We start from the raw sequence: 20,476 nt of genomic DNA, 5'->3' as shown, positions 1-20,476 counted from the left end.
TTCTTTTGAACAGTGTTTCTGTGAAAAACTGGGACAGTTTAAAGTATTTAAGTACAACAAGGGCAAAAGAGGGCACCTGTACCCATTCTGTCTATTTTAATGGTATTTTTAGAAGTGATGCCAAATGAACACTTAAGATTTGAAAGCTCTGCTAAATCCAGTTTTCTTTATAACTCAAGTCTAGGTCACTTACATATGAAAGATTTTACAGTGTGAAAAATGAGATCATTAGAAAATGGGCAGTCTTTTTACATGGCCATTTTTCTGCCCTTTGTCTACTTTCCATGGTCCCGAGAAATTTGTAAGGATGGAATCACTGGAGTCTCCCTTTATCTAACAAAAACATAGGATTTGATTTATGTGAGCTATTTCTTTATAAAAATCTCAGGGATCCCCCCTAGCTGTTGTTTAGTACCACTTGATCATGTTGTCTCCTCGGAATTTAAAAGTCAAAATGTTTATAACTTGAAATACATCATGCAGTTGACATTGAGTATCATTTACCAACTCGATCTGTAGAGCCTTTTTACTAGTAGAAAGAATAGTAGACTAGAATCAGCTAATCTGAAGTTTAGCCTTAACTATACTTACTTACTGTATACCTTGAAGGAAGGACATGGCGTGTATGTCTGTTAAAGTGGTTTTGAAGGCAGGCTGTAAAGCACTCTGTCAATATACAGTCACACTGATAACACGTTAATTAACATGAAATCATAAATGACTAATATTTGAGCTCTTCTGGAAGATCATTAGACATCTGGTTAGAATTTCACATGATAAAAAGAGTTAAATATTTCAGGCAAGGTAAAAGTAAAGGTGGTTAGTTATTTGAGTTTTTGAAAGAGGAGGAGAAAGGAAGACCTCAGTAGGAAGCTCTTCCCTGCCCAGGAATCTATCCCTAAAATTAGGTCTTCAAATAATCATTTTGTACATTGTTCATAAAACATGAATCCATTGGATTTTTAATATTTATTTTATCAAAGAAATCCTTTTCTGAGTCAAATGGGTTTGGAAATGCTTTCTTAAAGGAAGTTAACCAGGCCGGTTTACTCTGGGACTTCTTGGAGTCTTTTATATACTAATCTTCATAGCGAACACACCCCAGAAGGAAACAATATGCAGTTTTTCACAAATGTTTTGGTCATAGAACTCTTCTAAAATGTATCATCTCTTGGGAATAATGTTCTAGGGAGCCCAGTTGAGTAATTACAGTATTTCAGCTTTTTTTCTTCTTTCATGCTCAAATTCAAAAGTTTAATAAACAGTTGATTGTTTTTCCCTTCCTTGGCTCTTTTTTCAAGTTTGTTCCACACACATATAGTTTCTTTCTTTTTTTTTTTCTTATTGTGGTGACAAAACACATGAGATCTAACCTCTTAACAAATCTTTATATGTATGGTACAATACTGTTAACTATAAGCACAGTATTTTACTGAACAGATCCCTGGAACATTTTCATCTTGTATAACTGAAACTTTATAAGCTTTGAACTGCAACTCCCCAATTCCCTTTGCCCCCAGTCTCTGGCAGCCATCTTTCCACTTTCTGCTTTCTGTGAGTTTGACTACTTAGGTAACTCATATAAATCAGTATTTGGAATCATTCAGTATTTGTTCTTTTGTGACTGGCTTATTTCACTTAGCATGTTGTCCTTCAAGTTCACCCATGTTGTCACATGTGAAAGGAGTTCCTTCCTTGTTAATTCTGAATAGTATACCACTTTATGTACATACTACATTTTCTTTGTCCATTCATCTCTAAGTAGGCATTTCAGTTGTTCCCACACTTTGGTTATTGTTATTAATGCGGCAGTGAACATAATAGTGCAAATATCTCTTCAAGATTCTGTTTTCAGTTCTCTTAACTACCCAGAAATGGGATTGCTGGATGGATATCTTTTATCTACAAAGGTTGGGATTGGGCAGGCAAACAGCAGCTGCGTATTCAAGGATGCTGGGGAGGGCACTGAAAGTGTGATCAATATTCCCTTTAGTATTTCTAGTTCTTCATCTTTTGGTTATTTGATTATTTATTGTATCTTTCTTATATGTAGTCCCTATTACAAGAAGGGAAAATAGTTTTGAAATCAGTATCCCATGAGGGTTGGACCATAGAGAAGGCTGAGTGCCAAAAAATTGATGCTTTCTAACTGTGGTGCTGGAGAAGACTCTTGAGAGTCCCTTGGATAAGCAAGGAGATCAAACAAGTCAATACTAAAGGAAATCAACCCTGAATATTCATTAGAAGGACTATTGCTGAAGCTGAGGCTCCAATGCTTTGGCCACCTGACACGAGGAGCCGACTCACTGGAAAAGACACTGATGCTGGGGAAGATTGAGGGCAGGAGGAAAAAGGATTGACAGGATGAGATGGTTGGATGGCATCATCGACTCAACGGACTTGAGTTTGAGCAAACTCTGGGAGGTAGTGAAGAACAGGGAAGCCTGGCATGCTGCAGTCCATGGGGTCGCAAAGAGTCAAACACAACTGAGTGACTTAACAGCAACAATACCATTGGGAAATAATCTTCCTTTGCCTCTATTTTAGTTTAGTGGAGAGGACCTGGGAATCTGACTTTGCTAGCTAATTTTGAGCTTTCTGATACTTTTATTTAGGGAATGTTGTGATAGTTAAGCCATAGCACAGGAGTATTTGCTTTCAGTAGCTTATTTTCCAAATAGGCAATTTTTTATTTAATCAGATGTTATCTACTGTTATCTATTTGCAAGCATTTCAAGTTCTTCACAAATTTAATCATTTTTTTCTCTCTTCACCTAAAAACACATTGGGCCTAATTTTAGCTAAAGACTGTCAAAGGCTTTGTATTTTTAGCCTTCATGAAGATTAACCCGACCCAGTAACCATACTAACATAGTGCTGATAATACTACACCTTTTCCCTGGCCACAGCTGGAATAGATGACATAACTCAACACCAAAAGAAGTGAGGGCTCTGACAACCTGTTCCCAGACTATTTCAACTTCTAACCATAGTCTGGAACTCCCACAACCCAGTCTTTAATTTTCTGCTCTTACTTGTTCTTGTCTTGATCTGGCTTTAAAGTCTCACAGCAGTAGCTGTAGCTATGTCTGATTTGACCCTTTGAGAGGAAGCAACACCCAGGAGTGAGTTCAAATATTGTCTGAAATAATACCACATGGGCTTATTTTGAAGCACTAGGAGTCTCAGAACCTTTGACTAGAAAGTTTTTTAAATAGAGTTTGGGTCATCTAAGGAAAGAGAAAGAAATAATTCCTCTTCTCTGAACTGCATGAGACGTTTTTGTCTTGTTTCTCCTTCCGTGGTCTCAACCCCTCATCTCTTCTGTCTTCTACCATGGAATTGTGATCATTTTTAATATAACTGTTTAGAGTGATTAAATGTTCTTCTTTCCTTCCCATATTTGAGTATAGAGGTTGTTTGCTGCTGTTGCTAAGTCGCTCCAGTCGTGTCCGACTCTGTGCAACTGCATAGATGGCAGCCCACCAGGCTCTGCCATCCCTGGGATTCTCTAGGCAAGAACACTGGAGTGAGTTGCCTTGTCCTTCTTCAATGCATGAAAGTGAAGAGTGAAAGTGAAGTTGCTCAGTCGTGTCCGACTCTTCACGACCCCATGGACTGCAGCCTCCCAGGCTCCTCTGTCCATGGTATCTTCCAGGCAAGAGTACTGGAGTGGGGTGCCATTGCCTTCTCCAGTAGAAGTTGTTTATGAGATTATTAATGGATAAAAGACAGCCACCATTTTTTAAAGTATTTACCTCACTAAGACATTCAAGTTCTTTGACCCCATAAGACAGGATTATCAGTCAGTCAGCAGCTTCTTGATGAGTGCTTCTTCTTATTTGGAAGAGCTGGCCCAAATCTCTAATATAGTAGGGGAAACTGAGGCCTGCAAGGTTATGATATAGCCAGTTAATGGATAGAGCCATAGGGCTCTGCACTTCTACATCCTGTAGGGTTGAGGGGGTGGTGATGCCATGGCAGTCATGCATTTGACGGATCTTTAATGATTTTCTTACCCTTTATTCTCCACACAATCCATTCTTCTGCCACGAAAAATTAATTTGGGCTGATATATATTCTCGCCTCCAGCCCTACTCCCAAGCAGCATGGAAGGAAACCAGGGTAGAGAGTGAATCTATGGATTGTGTAGGATTTTGTCAGCTGGACCTTCTTTGTTTCATGGAAAAAGTTATCTTAAGGCCAAACAGAACACTGACAGATCTCTGTGTGCTCTGTAGACATACACACCATAGGTGTCAGCATTAGCACACGTAAGAATGTCTAGTGGTGGGAAGAATACAAAGATATTTTAAAACCTTTCATCCCCTAGCACTTAAAAATGTGAAAAATGGTCAGTCCCATCCTTTGAAAAGGGAAAAAGAAGATAAAATTTAACCCATTTCCGCTATGTTTTCCTTAATCTACCCCATATTTCTTCTAAAATTACTAACTGTGAATCTGCTCTATCTGGAAGGTTGTGGGTAAGTTTGTTGCTAAGGAAAAGCTATTTTCACAATGATGCTTTAATTTCCTAAGCATCTGTCGTCTACTTTCTGAACAGCAGGATTCCAGTTCATAGTCAGTTGAAAAACTAAAAATTTATCTTTAAACATTCTCAATATTGCCTGCCAGTGGAGGACTTCTTTAGCAACTGTTATGACACTGTGTTTAGTGGAGAGGATGATAATGAGGTTATTGTGGATTTTAGACCTGGGAAGATGTATTCTGTGACACATGCCAAGAAGATCAGGAGCACATTATGTCTAAAGCTTTGAGTTGTTGCTATTGTTAAGTCACTAAGTGGTGTCCGACTCCTTTGTGACCCCATGGACTGTAGCCCGCCAGACTTCTCTGTATACCAAATAAAATGGTCTTTCCAGGAAGCATGCTGCTCCAGATGATAAGAAATGGTCTACGTGGCCTCTGGGCAGGCCTTCCCAGACAGTTATCCCTATTAAATTATACCTTATTCCTCTTCACTTGGCCTTTCTCTCCAGTTTGTCCACTCTGACTCCATTATCTGAAATCACTGCTGCTCCTCCTCTGCTAGACACCTGTAAACAAGCCTTACCTTCCTTGGGATGGCTGAGTATCTGACAGACTTAATTTGTTTTTTCCCATCACCAAAGGGCAGACTGCAGCAGGGTCCATCCTGTACCTGTGTTTAACATAACCTTTAACACATAATTCAAGCTGAGCCTGACCTTGGCTAGTACCTCCTTTCTAATTTCTGCAGCCTTTCAGGTCCAAGGAGACAGAACTCTGGACCTGTTATTAGTTTATAGTCTCCCTGGGTATCACCTCTTTGCTACCAAGAGCTATTAGTCATTGCTATATTTACTTTGGGAGGTCATTTTGTTGACTGGTATCAAGACTACAGACTGAAATATTTTCCCTAGCTTGTTAGAAGCACAGCAACATTAGCACTGAGATCAGTTTATTATTAAAGTGTGGCTTCTTCCCATCTATATCATCCTGCATATATTATTACCCTTGTCCATCTTCCTATAGCCATTTATCCAGCATCCCACATCAGTGTTCCTTATCCTTAATAGTTACCCCTCATCAATAAGTTGCACATGTTCTTCAGCATCCTTGGGCATACTCATTTCCATTAGGTGTGTGTCTGAACGCAAACATTTCTCTCTGCTGGAAGTTTTCATTTCCTGGTCCTAAAAACCTTTTTGAACAAGAAGGTCAGTTTGGTGATTTGATTGGCTCTGTGTCAGGCTCTAGTATTTGAACTTTAATGATAGTGTAGATCAGTAATATGATTCCAATATACCCAATATGATTCCAGCAGGTGGGTGTCTCCAAAGTGTCATAGCTTAATGATACCTTAATGGTGATTAACAGAGAAACCTGTTTTTATCTTACTTAAAATTTAATTTAAATTTTATTCTATTTTTGGAGGATAGTTGATTTACAATGTTGGAGGAGGAAATGGCAATCCACTCCAGTATTCTTGCCTGGAAAATCCCATGGACAAAGGAGGCTTGCAGGCTCCAGTCCATGGGGTCACAAAGAGTCGGACATGACTGAGCGTGCACACACACACACACACATTGCAGATTTACAGTGTTGAGTTAGTTTCAGGTGTGCAGCAAAGTGATTCAGTTATATATACATCTATCCTTTTTCTGTTTTTATTGTAATAGTTATGTATTGTGTATTCGCAAAAAATTGAATTTAGATAGTCAAGTAAAACATCAAGTAATAGTACGGATGGCATTTGGATATGGCAAACACTGCAAATGGTTGCGAATGCCTTTAAGAACCTCTCAAGTAGACCATAAACTGTTTTGAAGGAGAACGATGTCTTATTCTCCATTATATTTCAATTTTTAATACAGTGGCATACAAGGGATAGGTGGTGATTTAGTCGCTAAGTTGTGTCCAGTTCTTACGACCTCATGGACTGTAGCCCACCAGGCTCCTCTGTCCACAGGATTTCCCAGGCAAGAATACTGGAGTGGGTTATCATTTGATTCTCCAGGGGATCTTCTTGACCCAGGGATTGAATCTGGGGCAGGCAGATTCTTTACCAACTGATCTACCAGGGAACCCAAAAAAACCTAGGTGCTCCATAAATACTCATAAATTAATTAATTAATTAATTAATCCATTTGAGTGAAAATAATTACTCTTCTTTAACTTAAGGACCACCTAACTACCAGTGTCCTTCATGCAGCTACTTCTCTTTGTTGATACATATTGTCAGAGATACTGTGTGACTGGTACACTTTGAGAGGTCGTGGTGGTCCAAAAGTCACATCCTTTACTTTTCAGCTTTATTCCGAGTCTTATTAATGTACTAGTCTCAGCGAATGTGATTATCTAGCTTTTAATCCAGTTAAACAATTATTCAAAGTTGCAAAATTATAAAGAGTCTTCGAAAGGTATTATTAGAAGTGGTAGCAGGCAGACACATTTTGAAGGAGGTGACAGAAAAACTGTCCACTGCATTGTCTTACCTTCACTACTGTAAAGGATGTTGGTAATACCCTTTGCTTGAGAGGGGAAAGAATAGATAGTACATTTTAGGAAGATTTCTGTCAAAAAATATCACAATTCAAGATGTCTAGCACGGAAAAGGAAAAATGTCTGCTTCATGGAAAAGTAACGTATGAGAAATCTGTTATTCCTTAAAGAAGTTGATTAAGTAAGGCCTGTGCCTGGTGCCTCTGGACTGATAGGGCTTTCTGACAGATCTTCTGAGTATTGTGTTTACTGCATCCCTCAAACCCCCATGTGGTGAGGAATATTGATACCAAGCTCAGCTGGAAGCCTGAATACACAGAAAGGTGCAGTTCAGTCCAGTTCAGTTGCTCAGTCGTGTCCAACTCTTTGCGACCCCATGGACACACCAGGCTTCCCTGTCCATCACCAACTCCAGGAGTTGATCCCATTTACCACAGCCTTGTCTAACTCAATGAAACTATGAGCCATGCTGTGTCGGGCCTCCTAACACGGACAGGTCATGGTGGAGAGCTCTGACAAAATGTGGTCCCCTGGAGAAGGGAATGACAAACCCCTTCAGTATTCTTACCTTGAAAGCCCCATGGATAGTATGAAAAGGCAAAAAGATAGGACACTGAAAGATGAACTCCCCAGGTCAGTAGGTGCCCAATAATGCTACAGAAGATGCAGTTTATTCATACTGCATTTTCAGGTATCAGCACGAATGTATTACTTGACCTAATGTCGGTTTAGTGTTCTTCAGTTTGAGTAGGTGTTTGTATCCATCATTCCACTAGATCCTAATGTCCCCCTGCTATTGAAATCCCTCCAAATGAAGCACTAATTCAGTCTTTTTTGTAGCTGCATGGTAGTCCTTGGGGTAGATGTACCACATTTTATTTAACCATTTCTCTATGAAATGGAGAGCGTCCCTGGTGGCTCAGTGGTAAAGAATCTGCCTACAATGCAGGAGATGCAGGTTTGATCCCTGGATCAGGAAGGTCTTCCCTGGAGAAGGAAATGGCAACCCACTCCAGTATTCTTGCCTGGGAAATCCTGTAGATAGGGGACCCTGGTGGGTTACAGTCCATGGGGTTGCAAAAGAATCGGACCCGACTTAGCGACTAAACTACCACCTATTCCTTGCATGCCATTGTATTAAGAATTAAAATACCCTCCTAGGTACAGAAGCCCCTCTGTGTCCCTGTTTCTTGTTTGTAGAAAGAGGCTTTAGTCTGCTAGGCCTTCCCTGAGTTCCATGGAGCAGACTCAAGTAGTTACTAATTAGAGGAGTGAGGGAATGCAGTCAAGAAAGAGAAAGCAGTCAAGAAAGTACAGTTTAGTGATAAAACAGGGCCCTAGTTCCTCCTCAAGGGAAATCATAACAATATGACACATCTTTGAGTTGTTCAGCAAGAACTAAGACCTCCCCCATCCTGACCCCAGCCCCTAGGTGGAGGATGGTGGCTACATGCTGACCACAAGCTGGTTGGAACCAGGTTGATAATGAAGACTCCTAAAACACCACCTAGTCACCTCACCACCAACCAACCCTCAACCTCCTGCCCCCTGCAACCCTCACCTCAAATGTTACCTTTTAAAGCCCTTCCCTTAAAGCCATCAAAGAGTTCTGGTCTTTTCAGCATGAGCCTTCCATTCTCCTTGTTGGACCCTGCAACAAACGCTTTACTTTCCTTCACCACAGCCTGGTGTCAGTCAATTGGCTTTGCTGTATGGTGGGCAAGCAGGCCCAAGTTTGGTTCCATAACACTAGAATTTCTGAATGCTGAAGATAAAAAGAAAACATTGCATGTTTCCATGTGAAAGAGCTAGTTATTATTACTGTCTCCTACAAACAGAAGAAAAAAGAAGGGAATTGGCATCAGAGTTTTCATATGCAGCACTGGGAGCTTAAACATCAAGGAATACTATCAATCAGTCTGAGAGAAAAGGATAAGACCCTCAAATCCTTTATCTAGTCTAGATATCATTTCTCTGTCAGGAGACTTGTAAGTTTTTAAAATTTGGAATTTGAATAAAGGAAAGGACTGTAACCTTGGCGGGGAAGAAAGAAGACTTGGAAGAACCCTAGTAGCTTTATGCTTTTCTAGGAGAAAAGGGAGCAAATAGTCACAGTTTGAAGAAAAATTGTAAATTATTTGTAATGAAACAAGCCATAAAGATAGGATCCACATAAAGAAATACTTAAATGTAAAAAATTGATACTCTTATAAAAAAGATTAGAAACCTAGAAGCTTCAGAAGGAAATAAATGTATTAGACTATGTAAAAATAAAATACATTTAAATGGCAAAGATGCCCTGAAAAAAGTCAACAGGCAAATTATGGATTTGAAAAAAAAAATTACAGATTATTATTTATACCATACAAAACTCTTAAAAATTGGCTAGAAAAAAAAGACATACAACACAGTGGTATACTGGATAGAAGATAATTCACATTAAGAATTCATAGGTGGTCCACTTAAAAAGATGTTCAGGTTTCTTTGTAGTCAGAAAGAAGAAATTTAATGTCATTTTATTCTCATCTGGAGAACATTTAAAAGAGGTGATAACTACTTATCATTTGCTGATAGAAATGTGAATTGCTCCAACCCTTTAAAGAGGCAAACAGGCAAATTCTTCAAAATGTGTGTACTGACCCAATAATCCTACTGCTGGTTGCTGTTAGTATTATAATCCCAATGCTTAGAAGTAAAACCACAGATATGAGAATATATGAAAGGTATATTTATTGCAGAATTGCCAATAGAAGCAAAAAACTAAAACAAAGTATGTGTATACACATTGGCGTTACCCAGCCGAACTTGGGTCCCCTCACCCATGGCAAAGTAAAGCCAATTCACTGATGCCAGGTTGTAGTGAAGTGTTTATTGCAGGACCGGTAAAGGAGAATGGGCAGTTCATGCTCAAAAGACCTGAACTCCCTGATGGCTTTCAGGGAAGGGCTTTGAAAGGCAGCATTTGGGGTGAGGGTTGCAGGGGACATGACTTTGTTCTGGTCAGTTGGTGATGAGGTAACAGGGTGGTGTCTCAAGAATCTTAATCATTAACCTTCTAGTTCCAACCAGTCTGGGGTCTGTATGCTTATGGTCAGTATGTAGTCACCAGCTTCCTCCTGGCTGAGGGTCTTAGTTCCTGCAGAACAGCTCAAAGATATGTGTCAGATTGTCATGAATTTCTCTTAAGAAGGAACTGGGACTCTTACTTCTTGACTGTTTTTTCTCTGTTTCTGTATTTCCTCACTGCCCTAATTAGTAACTGCTTGAGTCTGTTCTTTGGAGCTTCGGGAAGGAGACTAAAGCCTTTTTCTACAAACAAGAAACAAGGAACACAGAGAGGCATTTTCACCCAGGAGAGCCCCACATGGTCTTGCTCCATTGCAATTCCCCATTTTTTTTTTTTTTTTTTGATACTCCTCCATCCTGAGAGGAACAGAAAAGAACATAAAGTTTTAGATAGATAGGATAATCATAACTGGACAGGGGAAGTAGGTTTTAGGCGGACTTGGTTTCCATATCTGGGATACACCTGGGGGTGTGTTTTTTCTCATTGGTCCAGACTGGACCTGGTGGAGTTTTTGATATGCAGTTTCAGGACTCTTGTCATCTAATTACTTTCCCTCACTTTTTCCCCCTTCTTTTGGAACTTTTGTTATTTAGGTTTACTTAAGTTATGTAGGTTTTGTTATTAGGTTCTCCTGGATCTATTCTCAAATTTTTCTTTTTTCCCCCTCATCTTCAAATTATTTTTTTTCCCAGAGCTATGAAGTATTTATACCCCTTGATCTTCTAGCCCACTAAAGTGAATCTCAACAATGTTATCCTCTCTTCAGTTCATCTGATAATTAGCCAAAAAGTCACAGTTTTGATGTATTTATTTATAATGTCTTAATAATTTTTATTTTAATGTCTTAATAAGAGACATTTAATAATATTTTATATAATATTTTTACAATTACAATTTTTACAAAATAATTTTTTATAATATTTTATATAAATAAAATAACTTTCATTTATAATGTCTTAACAATAAAAGAGTATTGTTCCATCGCAGTCACGTCTGACTCTTTGAACCCCATAAACTGCAGCACACCAGACTTCCCTGTCCTTCGAGAATAGTGTAATGAACCCCATCATTCAGTTAGAAGTTATCAACATACAAGGTTTCTATCATTCAGTTTGAATCATTGTCGACTTGTGACCAGTCTTGTTTCATCTACACCTCTGCCCACTTTGCCACCTTCACTCTAGATTATTTTGAAGCAGATCCCAGAGGTCATATAACTTTTCATATTGAAATAATTCAGTATGTATCTCTCAAAGGTTCTCTAAAAAACAAAACTGGAGTACAGTTTCCTTTTGGGTGATGAAAGTGTTTTGGAACCATACAGAGGTGGTGGTTACACAACATTGTGAATGCATTGAATGCCCCTAGACTGTTCACTTTAAAATGGTTAATTCTTTATGACTTTAACCTCAATTTAAAAAAATTAATTTAAGCTCTTAAAAACAACTGAAGGACAAAAAAACCCCATAAAACCACAATGTCACTTTTACACCTGAACAAAAGTAACCTTAATATATACATATAAAAAACTGGAAAGTGCCCTTACTTAAGTATTCTCCTTAAGTACTCTTCATGTGTGTATATATTACAAAGGGCTGCTGTCCCATTCTCCTCAGGCAGCTTTTTTTTTTTTTTTTGCTGAGTGTGAATTCTCTTTGTTCAGACCAGTCCTCTCTCTTACTGCTGGATCCTCTCTCTGGGCTTTTTGGGGCTCAGATCTGGTTGCTAGAGCACCCTGAGTGCAGGTGTCTATCTGGTGATAGAAGCAAAGCAGCCCTCAGCTCTTGGACCGCAGGTGGAGAAGCTGACTACTTCTAGTTCCTGGCATGCCTTGCCTATGAGTAGTCCTCCCGCCTCGGACAAAGGGCACTCAGTCCATCCCTTCTTGGCCTCCAAGTGCAGGGAGCTCAGTCCAGCTCATATACACTCTAATGAGCCTGAGGCTCCCTCCCCCCCCGCCCCCCCAGGAGCCCACTGTCTCTGCAGACCACATGCTTCCACAGATCTACCACCATCCTGTCTTGCTCCAGGACTCTGTCCTCAAGTTGCTTGAAGATTAGGAAAGATGCTGACCAAGGCAGGACTATAGACAGGAAATGTCAGAGGAGCAAAGTGGAGTATTAAGTTCAAAGGAGGGAGGAGGAGTTCCCGGTGGGACAGAAAAAGCTAAGGAAGGTCAGCCTATAGTTAATTTTCAACAGGGTTGCTGAGACCATTCAGTGGGTAAAGAATAGTCTCTTCAACAAATGGTCCTGGGGCACCTGGATGTCCACATGCTAAAGAATGAAGTTGAGCCCTGGTCTCACATTGTATACAAAATTAATTCAAAATTGATTAACCTAAATATGGGAGCTAAAACCATTAAATTCTTGGAAGAAAACATAGGGACAGATCTTCCTGACCTTGGATTTGGCAGTGGATTCTTAGCTATGACATCAAGAAGAAGAACAACAAAAGAAAAAAATAAATTGGATTTCTTCAAAATTAAACTTTTTAGTTTAATTAAAGAACGTTTTCAAAAAAGGGAAATACAGCTTACAAAATAGGAGAAAATATTTGCAAACCATATGTCTGATAGGGACTTCCCTAGTGGTCCAGTGATTCAGAATCTGCCCTCCAAAGAGGGGACGCAGGTTTGATCCCTGGTCAGGGAACTAAGATCCCACATGCTTGGGGTAACTAGGCCCACATGCTGCAGCTACTGAGCCATGCACTCTAGAGCCGGAGCACTACCAACTGGAGAAGCCTCTGCGCCACGGTGAAGACCCAGTACAGCCCCCTCCCCCCAAAATCATGTTGGATAAAAGTCTAGTATCTGGTACATATGAAGAAACTCTTTCAGCTGAACAATCCAATTTTTAAAACAGGCAAAGGACTTGAATAGACCTTTCTTCAAATATGTAAAATGCCCACAAGAATACGAAAAGGTGCTCAATATCATTGGTCAGTAGGGAAATACAAATCAAAAATCACAGTGAGATACCTCTTCACACCTCTTTTGTGATCACTATAATCGCAAAGATGGAAGACAGCAAGTGTTGGTGGGTATACAGGAAAATTGAAACCCTCGTACACTGTTGGTAGGAATGTAAAATGGTACAGCCGCTGTGGAAGACCATTTAGCAGTTCCTCTCCTCAAAAAACTGTATGCCCCATATAGAGTTGCCATATACCCCAGCCTATCAACTCCTAAGTATATACTGGAAAGAATTGAAAACAAGTATTCAAATAAACATACGTACACATACGTTCATAGCAGCATCATTCAGGATAGCCAAAAGATAGAAGCAACCCAAATGTCCATCGATAAATGAATGCATAAACAAAATACTATGTATGTCTGCATACACATATATCCACACACAGTGGAATATTATTCAGTCATAAAAAGGAATGAAATATTGCTGCATGCTACAACATGGATAAACCCTAAAACATTATAAGTAAAAGAAGCCATACACAAAATGTCACAGTTTTGTGATTCCATTTTTATAAAATATCCAAATAGGTAAATCGGCAGAGACAGAAAGCAGAGAGGTTGTCCCCGGGGTTGGGGAGGGAGAGAAGGTTGGGGCAACTGCTTAGTGGGCTACAGGCTTCCTTTTGGGGTGATGAAATATTTTGAGACTCGGTAGAGGTGGTGGTTGTCCAACGTTGTGAATGTAATCAAAGCCAGTGAATTGTTCACTCTAAGATGGTTAATTTTATGTTAAGAAAGAAAGAGAAAGGAAAGACTGGACTTTATTGGGTATGTGAAATTGTTGGGTGGGTTTTCCCTCACTTAAGCGGGAAAGAAAGTGTGGGTCAAATAGAGAGCAGGTTGCGTTGGAGTTGGGGACTAGTTGGGAGGGAGACTGGGGCAGATCACGAAGGCTGTGGCTTACACTGGAGTCACGGGACAGGGAATACCTATTAAACGGAGGCAGCTGGGCTACTCATGAAGGCAAGGGAGAAGTTGAAGGGCTTTTGACTAAATGAGGGACATTGAGGAGGCAGATGATTGAAATGCTCATGTGAACATAGAGAATTGAACCAGGGAAGGCCTGGAGCTTGGTGGCCAGTGCCGAGGTCATCGGTGTTGGACAGGTCAGGTGCATGCTGTGGGACTAGAGCAGAAGCAGGAGGAGTGACAGTGACGCTTAACTAGGGCTTATGACATGCCAGGCACTGCTCTGTGTGCTTGATGTGGTTCAGCTCACTTGCTCCTCACAGGAGCTCTTCTTTTCCTCCAGGGTACAGATGAGGAAACAGAGGCCCAGCGTGCCTGAGTAGCCTGCACAGCTAGTAATGTGGCCTAGATCTGAACCAGACAGATGACCTCAGAGCCACGACAGTTTTAATTATGATGGAGAGATGGATGTGAGATTTTTTTTTTTTGAAACCCACTCACTAAGCTGTCAGGTTGAAGAGGAGAAGGGAAGGGAACTGGAGCCAGAGTAAATCCCCCTGGGTAGCCAAGGGCTGGGACAGGTCATATCCAGTGGGCCTTCAAGCAAAAATCTCTGGCTGGCTGAGGACCGGTGACTTGCGCTCATGGTTAGAGACAGAACTCCAGAGGAGGCTGGTGGAGGGGCCTTTAGAAGAGAAGGACCAGGAACACAAGAGTCCAGTCCCAGCAGCCCTCACGTCCCCGCTCATCCCACCCTGTCCCCTGCAGTCTCTGGGTACCCTGCCCCAGACCCTGCTGGAACCTCCTGGCTGTGTCCAGAGGCAGCTCAACCCGTCAGGCAATTGGCTCATGTCAGAAAAAACATGGGTCCCTGTCTCCACAGCCCCAGTGGCCACAGAGCTTGCTTGCTCTTGCCCAGAATGGCTCTGAGGTTGGTATGAGAAAGAGCCTGATCACACAGAGACTTGCCTCCTTCCTACTTATTTCTAACATTCACCTTGAAAGCATGAATGGCATTCCTGGTCTGAAGTTCTAGAAAGAGAACATGGGGGAAAACTGGGGTAACTTTTGTTCTTTCTCTCTTCTGGTTTTTATATAATATAGCATTGCTTCACTTAGAATAAAATGCCCCTTGCAGGACTGTGGTGAAAAGTCCTCTATTGAAGCTTCCAGTCTTGGAGGGAGATTAAGGCAAAAAAATCTAAAACTAAAACAGCCTCAATCGTTAGTTTCTTAATATCCCCCTTGTCCTCCTTTCCCTCGCAGTCCATTGTAAACAGTACTGAGAGAGGTTAGTGTTTTGAAAGCTTGTGTTTAGAACGTCAAAGCCCAGAGCCCCGTTGGTCACCCTTTAGCCGGCCTTGCCAGCCTCGGTGGGGGACTTCCCCTCCTCCCAGCTCCTGCCGTTTGCCTGCTTTGGGGCTTTGTGCTCTCTGGTTCCTCTCCCTGAAACACTGTTGCCTATCACGCATCGCCGGCTATAGTCGGCCTTCAGGATTCAGCTCCCGTGCTTTTCCACACACTTCCTCACCAGCACTCTGATGCAGACCATGTAATGCCCATACAGAACACAGATATGTGTGTGTCTGTGTATCACTGTTCCACCTACTTTACAGACCCACGGATGGAGCCAAGAGGAGCGCGGAGAGAGGCTAAGAATTTACCTGTCATCGCACAACTAGCACATCACGGAGCAGCTCCCAAAGCCCATGCACTCAGCCTCTGCTGATAACCAGCTGAGTTCAACCCTGAGCCTGACTGAGACATATTAAGCCACGTCATAAGCTCTCGAGAGGAAGAAATGTGAGGAAGCTTTGCTAAAATCTTTTTTCCTGTCTTTCCTCTTTGGGTCCAGGTGGAAGTGAAGCCATATGTGCTGGATGATCAGATGTGTGATGAGTGCCAGGGCACACGCTGCGGTGGGAAGTTTGCCCCGTTCTTCTGTGCCAACGTCACCTGTCTGCAGTATTACTGCGAATACTGCTGGGCGAGCATCCATTCCCGCGCCGGGCGGGAATTCCACAAACCGCTGGTGAAGGAGGGAGGCGACCGCCCTCGCCACGTCCCGTTCCGCTGGAGCTGAGCCCAGGGCAGACCCAGCCACAAGTACTGGAGTAGATAACAAGGAGGGAAAAGAGAGGGCACTGCCTCAGGGCTTACAGTGTTCTGGAAATCTGTGCATTTGTTCTCGATTTTTAAAGAAGAAATGGGTCTTTTTATTATTATTATTATTTACAGTCATATTACTGAACTCAGTGTCCAGTATAACGCAGAATTGCAGAGTGTGTAACGGTACTGATTTGCACTTTGATTCTCACTTTTGTCTGCTTGGTACCTTGATTCCTTACACCTGATTTGTCACTCGTAGACTGCCATTCTCATCAGCGGCCATCAGGTTGATGTCTGTGATTTTTTTTTGTTTGTTGTTGTTGTGTTGTTGTTGTTGTTGTTCTGATCGTTTTTGAACTGGAGCATGCACTTATTTTCAGAAACTTAGAGAATCGCCCCTAGGAGAAGACTTACCAAAGGTAATACTCGTGAGTAGGTGGCAGATGTAGCAAAAACTTCACAACAATTCAGCAATCATTAGTTGGGGTCATTTAGAGTAAGGATAACCCTTAATGAAAATAAGCCTTTAGTTGCTCTCTATTTTGACATGTAAGGATACCTCATAAGCTGAATCTTTACTTTTCCTTCATGTTTGATTTTTGTTTTGCTGAGGATTTTGGTTAGATCTTTTAGTGTTATGTAAATTTATGCTGCAATAGCTTTTGCTGCTATTAAAATGGTATTATTAATACCATAATACTCTATTCAGGCTAAGGTATCAATTACAAAAAACCCAACAACACACTTTTGTGATTTAGGGATAGAATCAGCTGCCGAAAGGAGATCAGAATAGACTTGAGAAAGCTTCAAAGGAAGGTCACTATTTCTGACTGCATGTTTACTTAATCAGGTTGCTGCATGCAATAAATTTTATATCCAATGTCTAGTATAAAACCTTCCCACAATGCACAAATTAAGAATCTATATAAGCTATAAAATACTGATTTTAAAAAAAATTTTTTTTTCATTCAAAGAAATGGTAATTGACTGGAGGAAGGCATGCCTCAATAAATGGAATGCTTCTGAAATTAGGAAGAGCCCATAACAGAATGACCTATATTACAACCAATATAAAACCTAGGTGTAGGATATTCTTAAAGCAAATTTGTGGATGGTAGATGAAGTACTTTGCGGTGCTCTGTTATATATTGTGCAATTTATTTTATATAGTAAAGTGATTATGTCTAACTGTGATCAAACTTTAACTGTTTAAAGCCTCTGTGTCAGACATTAACGAACTTGACAGTTCATAACTGGTATATTATTAACTAACACATGAGCTCTTAGTTACAATCTCCTAGTGCTTGCACCATTTTACATAGCTTCAGACCTTGTCCAGAAAACCAAAGAGCTCATCTTAGCTTACAAACACTAGGAATATATACAGTATATAGAGATAAGTTGTCAGTTGACAAACTAGGCACATTTTAAGAAAGTTGTGTGATCGTGATGCTAAAGAAATGTCTGGACAGAATAAGATGGCCTGAGCAGGGTTGGTTGTCTGGGTGAGAAATTAACTACTTAATTCCCTGGATTTCTCCTGTAAAGCTTGAATAGAATTCAGACCTGCTAGTACTACCATGGACATTTTTTTAGCATTCACTCTTGGGCTGCAGATAGTAATATATAAACACATAATGATTGTGAGACTATGTAAGTCTTTGTTTAAACCTTCTCCCTATGTTTTGGAATTCTGGGGACAATCTGACTGGATATGACACTGCAGAATAGACTTACGTCGCTGTGTTTTGTGTGCTGTGATATCCTTGTACTGTCTTAAGTTAATAGCCCTTTGTTTTGTTTCTTCAGCGTTTAGTTGCAATTACCAGCTCTCAAACTATAGTTTGTTTTCAAAAAGAAAAAAAAAAAAACAAAATAGTTTTTTACTGGATTAAAAATGCTTATTAGAATTCTCCCCCTTTGAGGTTACCTCCGGGCTTTTTTTGGTAATAATTGCTTTTTTCCAGCCCAGCTGTGGTTTTCTGTTTGTTTTTTTTCTATGTTTGTGGTTTTTTTCATCTGTACAAGAAATTTTGTTATGCACTACTACTTTTTGTATTCTAGACAGTTTTCAAAAGTTGGCTGAAGATTTTTTTGTTTGTTTGTTTTTAAGGAAAAAGGCATGCTTTCTGACTGACATGATCTTTTGCAATACCTCAATTTTGAAATATAGGAAAGAAAATGATATTTTCTAAGTAAGTTTATTCAGAAAAATATATATTAATTTAATTCTGCAAGAAAAATGATTTAACAGATGGGTAACTTTATTTTTTTCATGCTTATTTGTGTTTTTGAAAATGAAGAAGTTAGAGCTTTATAACTATAATATTAAAGATCATATCTAACCTACAGAAATCTACCTAATTATGTGAAAGAAGCAAAACTTTTTGAAGAAGCACCCCTCTTTATGTACTAAAGTAACACTGAGATTTAAAAAAAAAAATTCTGGAAGATTGTACAGCATAAAGCTGATGTGAAGGCGAAAAAACATTGTCATGAAGAATAGGTTACAAAAAATAAACTCCATTTGGTGCTGAAAGTTGTGAATAGGTGGTGGAAACTACTTTCCCTTAATTTGTATATTTATAATCAAGCGTTGATTGTGCACGACTGACCAGGATTGTGAAAGAGTTCTTCTGTTTGTATTTTTTTAAAGAGAACTTTTTTTAGTTTATTAAATTATAACATGTTCCCTTTTGTTTTGTAAATAAATGTGCCCCCAAGTTGTTAATGTTATATTAAAAGAGAGGGTCCTTCGAAAAAAATTATTTTTTAAAAACACAGAGGTGTTCTGACCTGCAACTTAATGGGAAGCCCCCGGGTATCACAGGTCCTGCTGTGGCCTTTCCTTGATGTGACACTTGAACTAGTCGATTTTTTGAAGGCTATAACCTAACCTCGACTATTTGTTGTTATGTGCAATACTGTTTGTACTGTTTGTATAAAAAATAGAAAAAAAAAGAAAAGAAAAAAGGCATAAATCTTTATTGCAGATTTATTTTCATTGCAAACTTTAGACATTGTGATTCACTGAAATCATTTTTCTACTGTCAAATATGTACCTTTTCTTCATGCTGGTATTTTTTCAATAGTAATGTAGCCTTTGTACTGAGACAAATTTTCATTGTTATTTTTAGAAAGATTTTTTGCTAAGAAAAAAATTAAACATATTTACATATTTTTCATTTTATTTCGTATTTTCTTTAAGGAGTGCTTTCTCAATCATTAATAGAGTTGTTTCTGGGAGGGACTTTCATATCTGGTCAATGTCATAATATTATTTTGTATTTTTACTTGGAATAAATTAATTTTATGATGCTAATTCTTTAAAAGTTTATTTTTTTCATTTCAGTTATTTTTGAAGCTAAAACCTTTGTAATATTGTTACTAAAGTGTCTAGTTTTTTGAAATGCAAAGCTTTATGTATTAACTTGCTGATGTGGTTTACAATAGTGTGACAACGATGAAAATGGTTGGTTATGTAAAGTGATTGGAAAATGTAATGGATAATTGGGTAATAAAATGACAGAATGAGCAGAACATGTGAGATTTTGACAAGCCTTTTCCTTTATTACAGTGGTTTAGTGTAAGACTAGGGATGTCACAGTACAGTTCTCTGGGGATGTCACAGTAGATTTATACAACACCAGGTGCAGCCAAATCTGTGGCCCTGATGATGAAGTCACCCGTTACTGAGATCCCACCAGGTTGAGAACCTGGCCAGGTCAACAGAGTGGTTCATTGCTTTCCCCCCTCTAACTCTTCATTCTGTCGTGTGTGTGTGTGTGTGTGTGTGTGTGTGTGTGTGTGTGTGTGTGTGTGTATGTGTGTGAGTGAGAATCTGCCACTGACTGCTGTCCACGTATGAGACAGTACCTTTCACCAGGCCAAATCTTTGCCTTGTATTTACAGTGGTGACATCTGAGAGTGAAAGGAAGTCTCTTGAGAGGAGCAGCCCTCTGGGTGGCTAGACTTGGATCGCAGTGTCTTGCCCAAGTGACCTCCCCGAGCACATGGGTGACCTGGCGAGGCGGCACACTCGGAGGTCACCACTGTACGCGGACAGCCTCAGACTTCGTCTTCCTCCACTCCCCACCCCCCACCCCAACCCCGCCTGCTCCCTGTTAATGGTGGCCCTTGTTTGTCCCTTACTGTGGCAACACATCTGGCCACTCTGAGCATGATCTGTCTGCCCTCCTTCTTCTTTTCCAACACCCAGACTCACCTTGAAGCTGTGCTATTAAGGCAGCGTGTCATTGTCATGGCACCTAAAATTAAAAATCATACAACTGCAAAACTGGTGTTGCGTAAACAGAACATCCTATGACTTGCTCTAGACAGAGGGTGTGCTTCTCCCAGTCCTTGATGGCTTCCTCCAGGGCCCTTGTCAAGGAAGCATGGTTATCAATGACTCAGAGAAACACATG

The 20,476-nt window shown here is 40.1% G+C and overlaps 1 protein-coding gene across 6 annotated transcripts in view; it reads left to right on the top strand.

Annotated features, from left to right (window-relative positions):
• The window catches only part of CPEB3 (cytoplasmic polyadenylation element binding protein 3), a 194,286-nt gene extending 174,695 nt beyond the window's left edge, over nt 1–19,591 (top strand). For all 6 annotated transcript variants that reach the window (XM_065922913.1, XM_065922910.1, XM_065922912.1 and 3 more), the window contains exon 10: nt 15,796–19,591. In XM_065922913.1, the coding sequence (XP_065778985.1) occupies nt 15,796–16,023 (228 nt within the window). In that variant the 3' untranslated portion in view covers nt 16,024–19,591. The remainder of the gene's footprint in view (nt 1–15,795) is intronic.
• The last annotated feature ends 885 nt before the right edge of the window (nt 19,592–20,476 follow it).

The sequence above is a fragment of the Muntiacus reevesi genome, chromosome 2, assembly GCF_963930625.1.
Source record: "Muntiacus reevesi chromosome 2, mMunRee1.1, whole genome shotgun sequence".
In the NCBI taxonomy this organism is placed as follows: domain Eukaryota; kingdom Metazoa; phylum Chordata; class Mammalia; order Artiodactyla; family Cervidae; genus Muntiacus; species Muntiacus reevesi.
The sequence above is the reverse complement of the archived record's forward strand: the minus strand, read 5'-3'. Positions and strand labels throughout refer to the sequence as shown.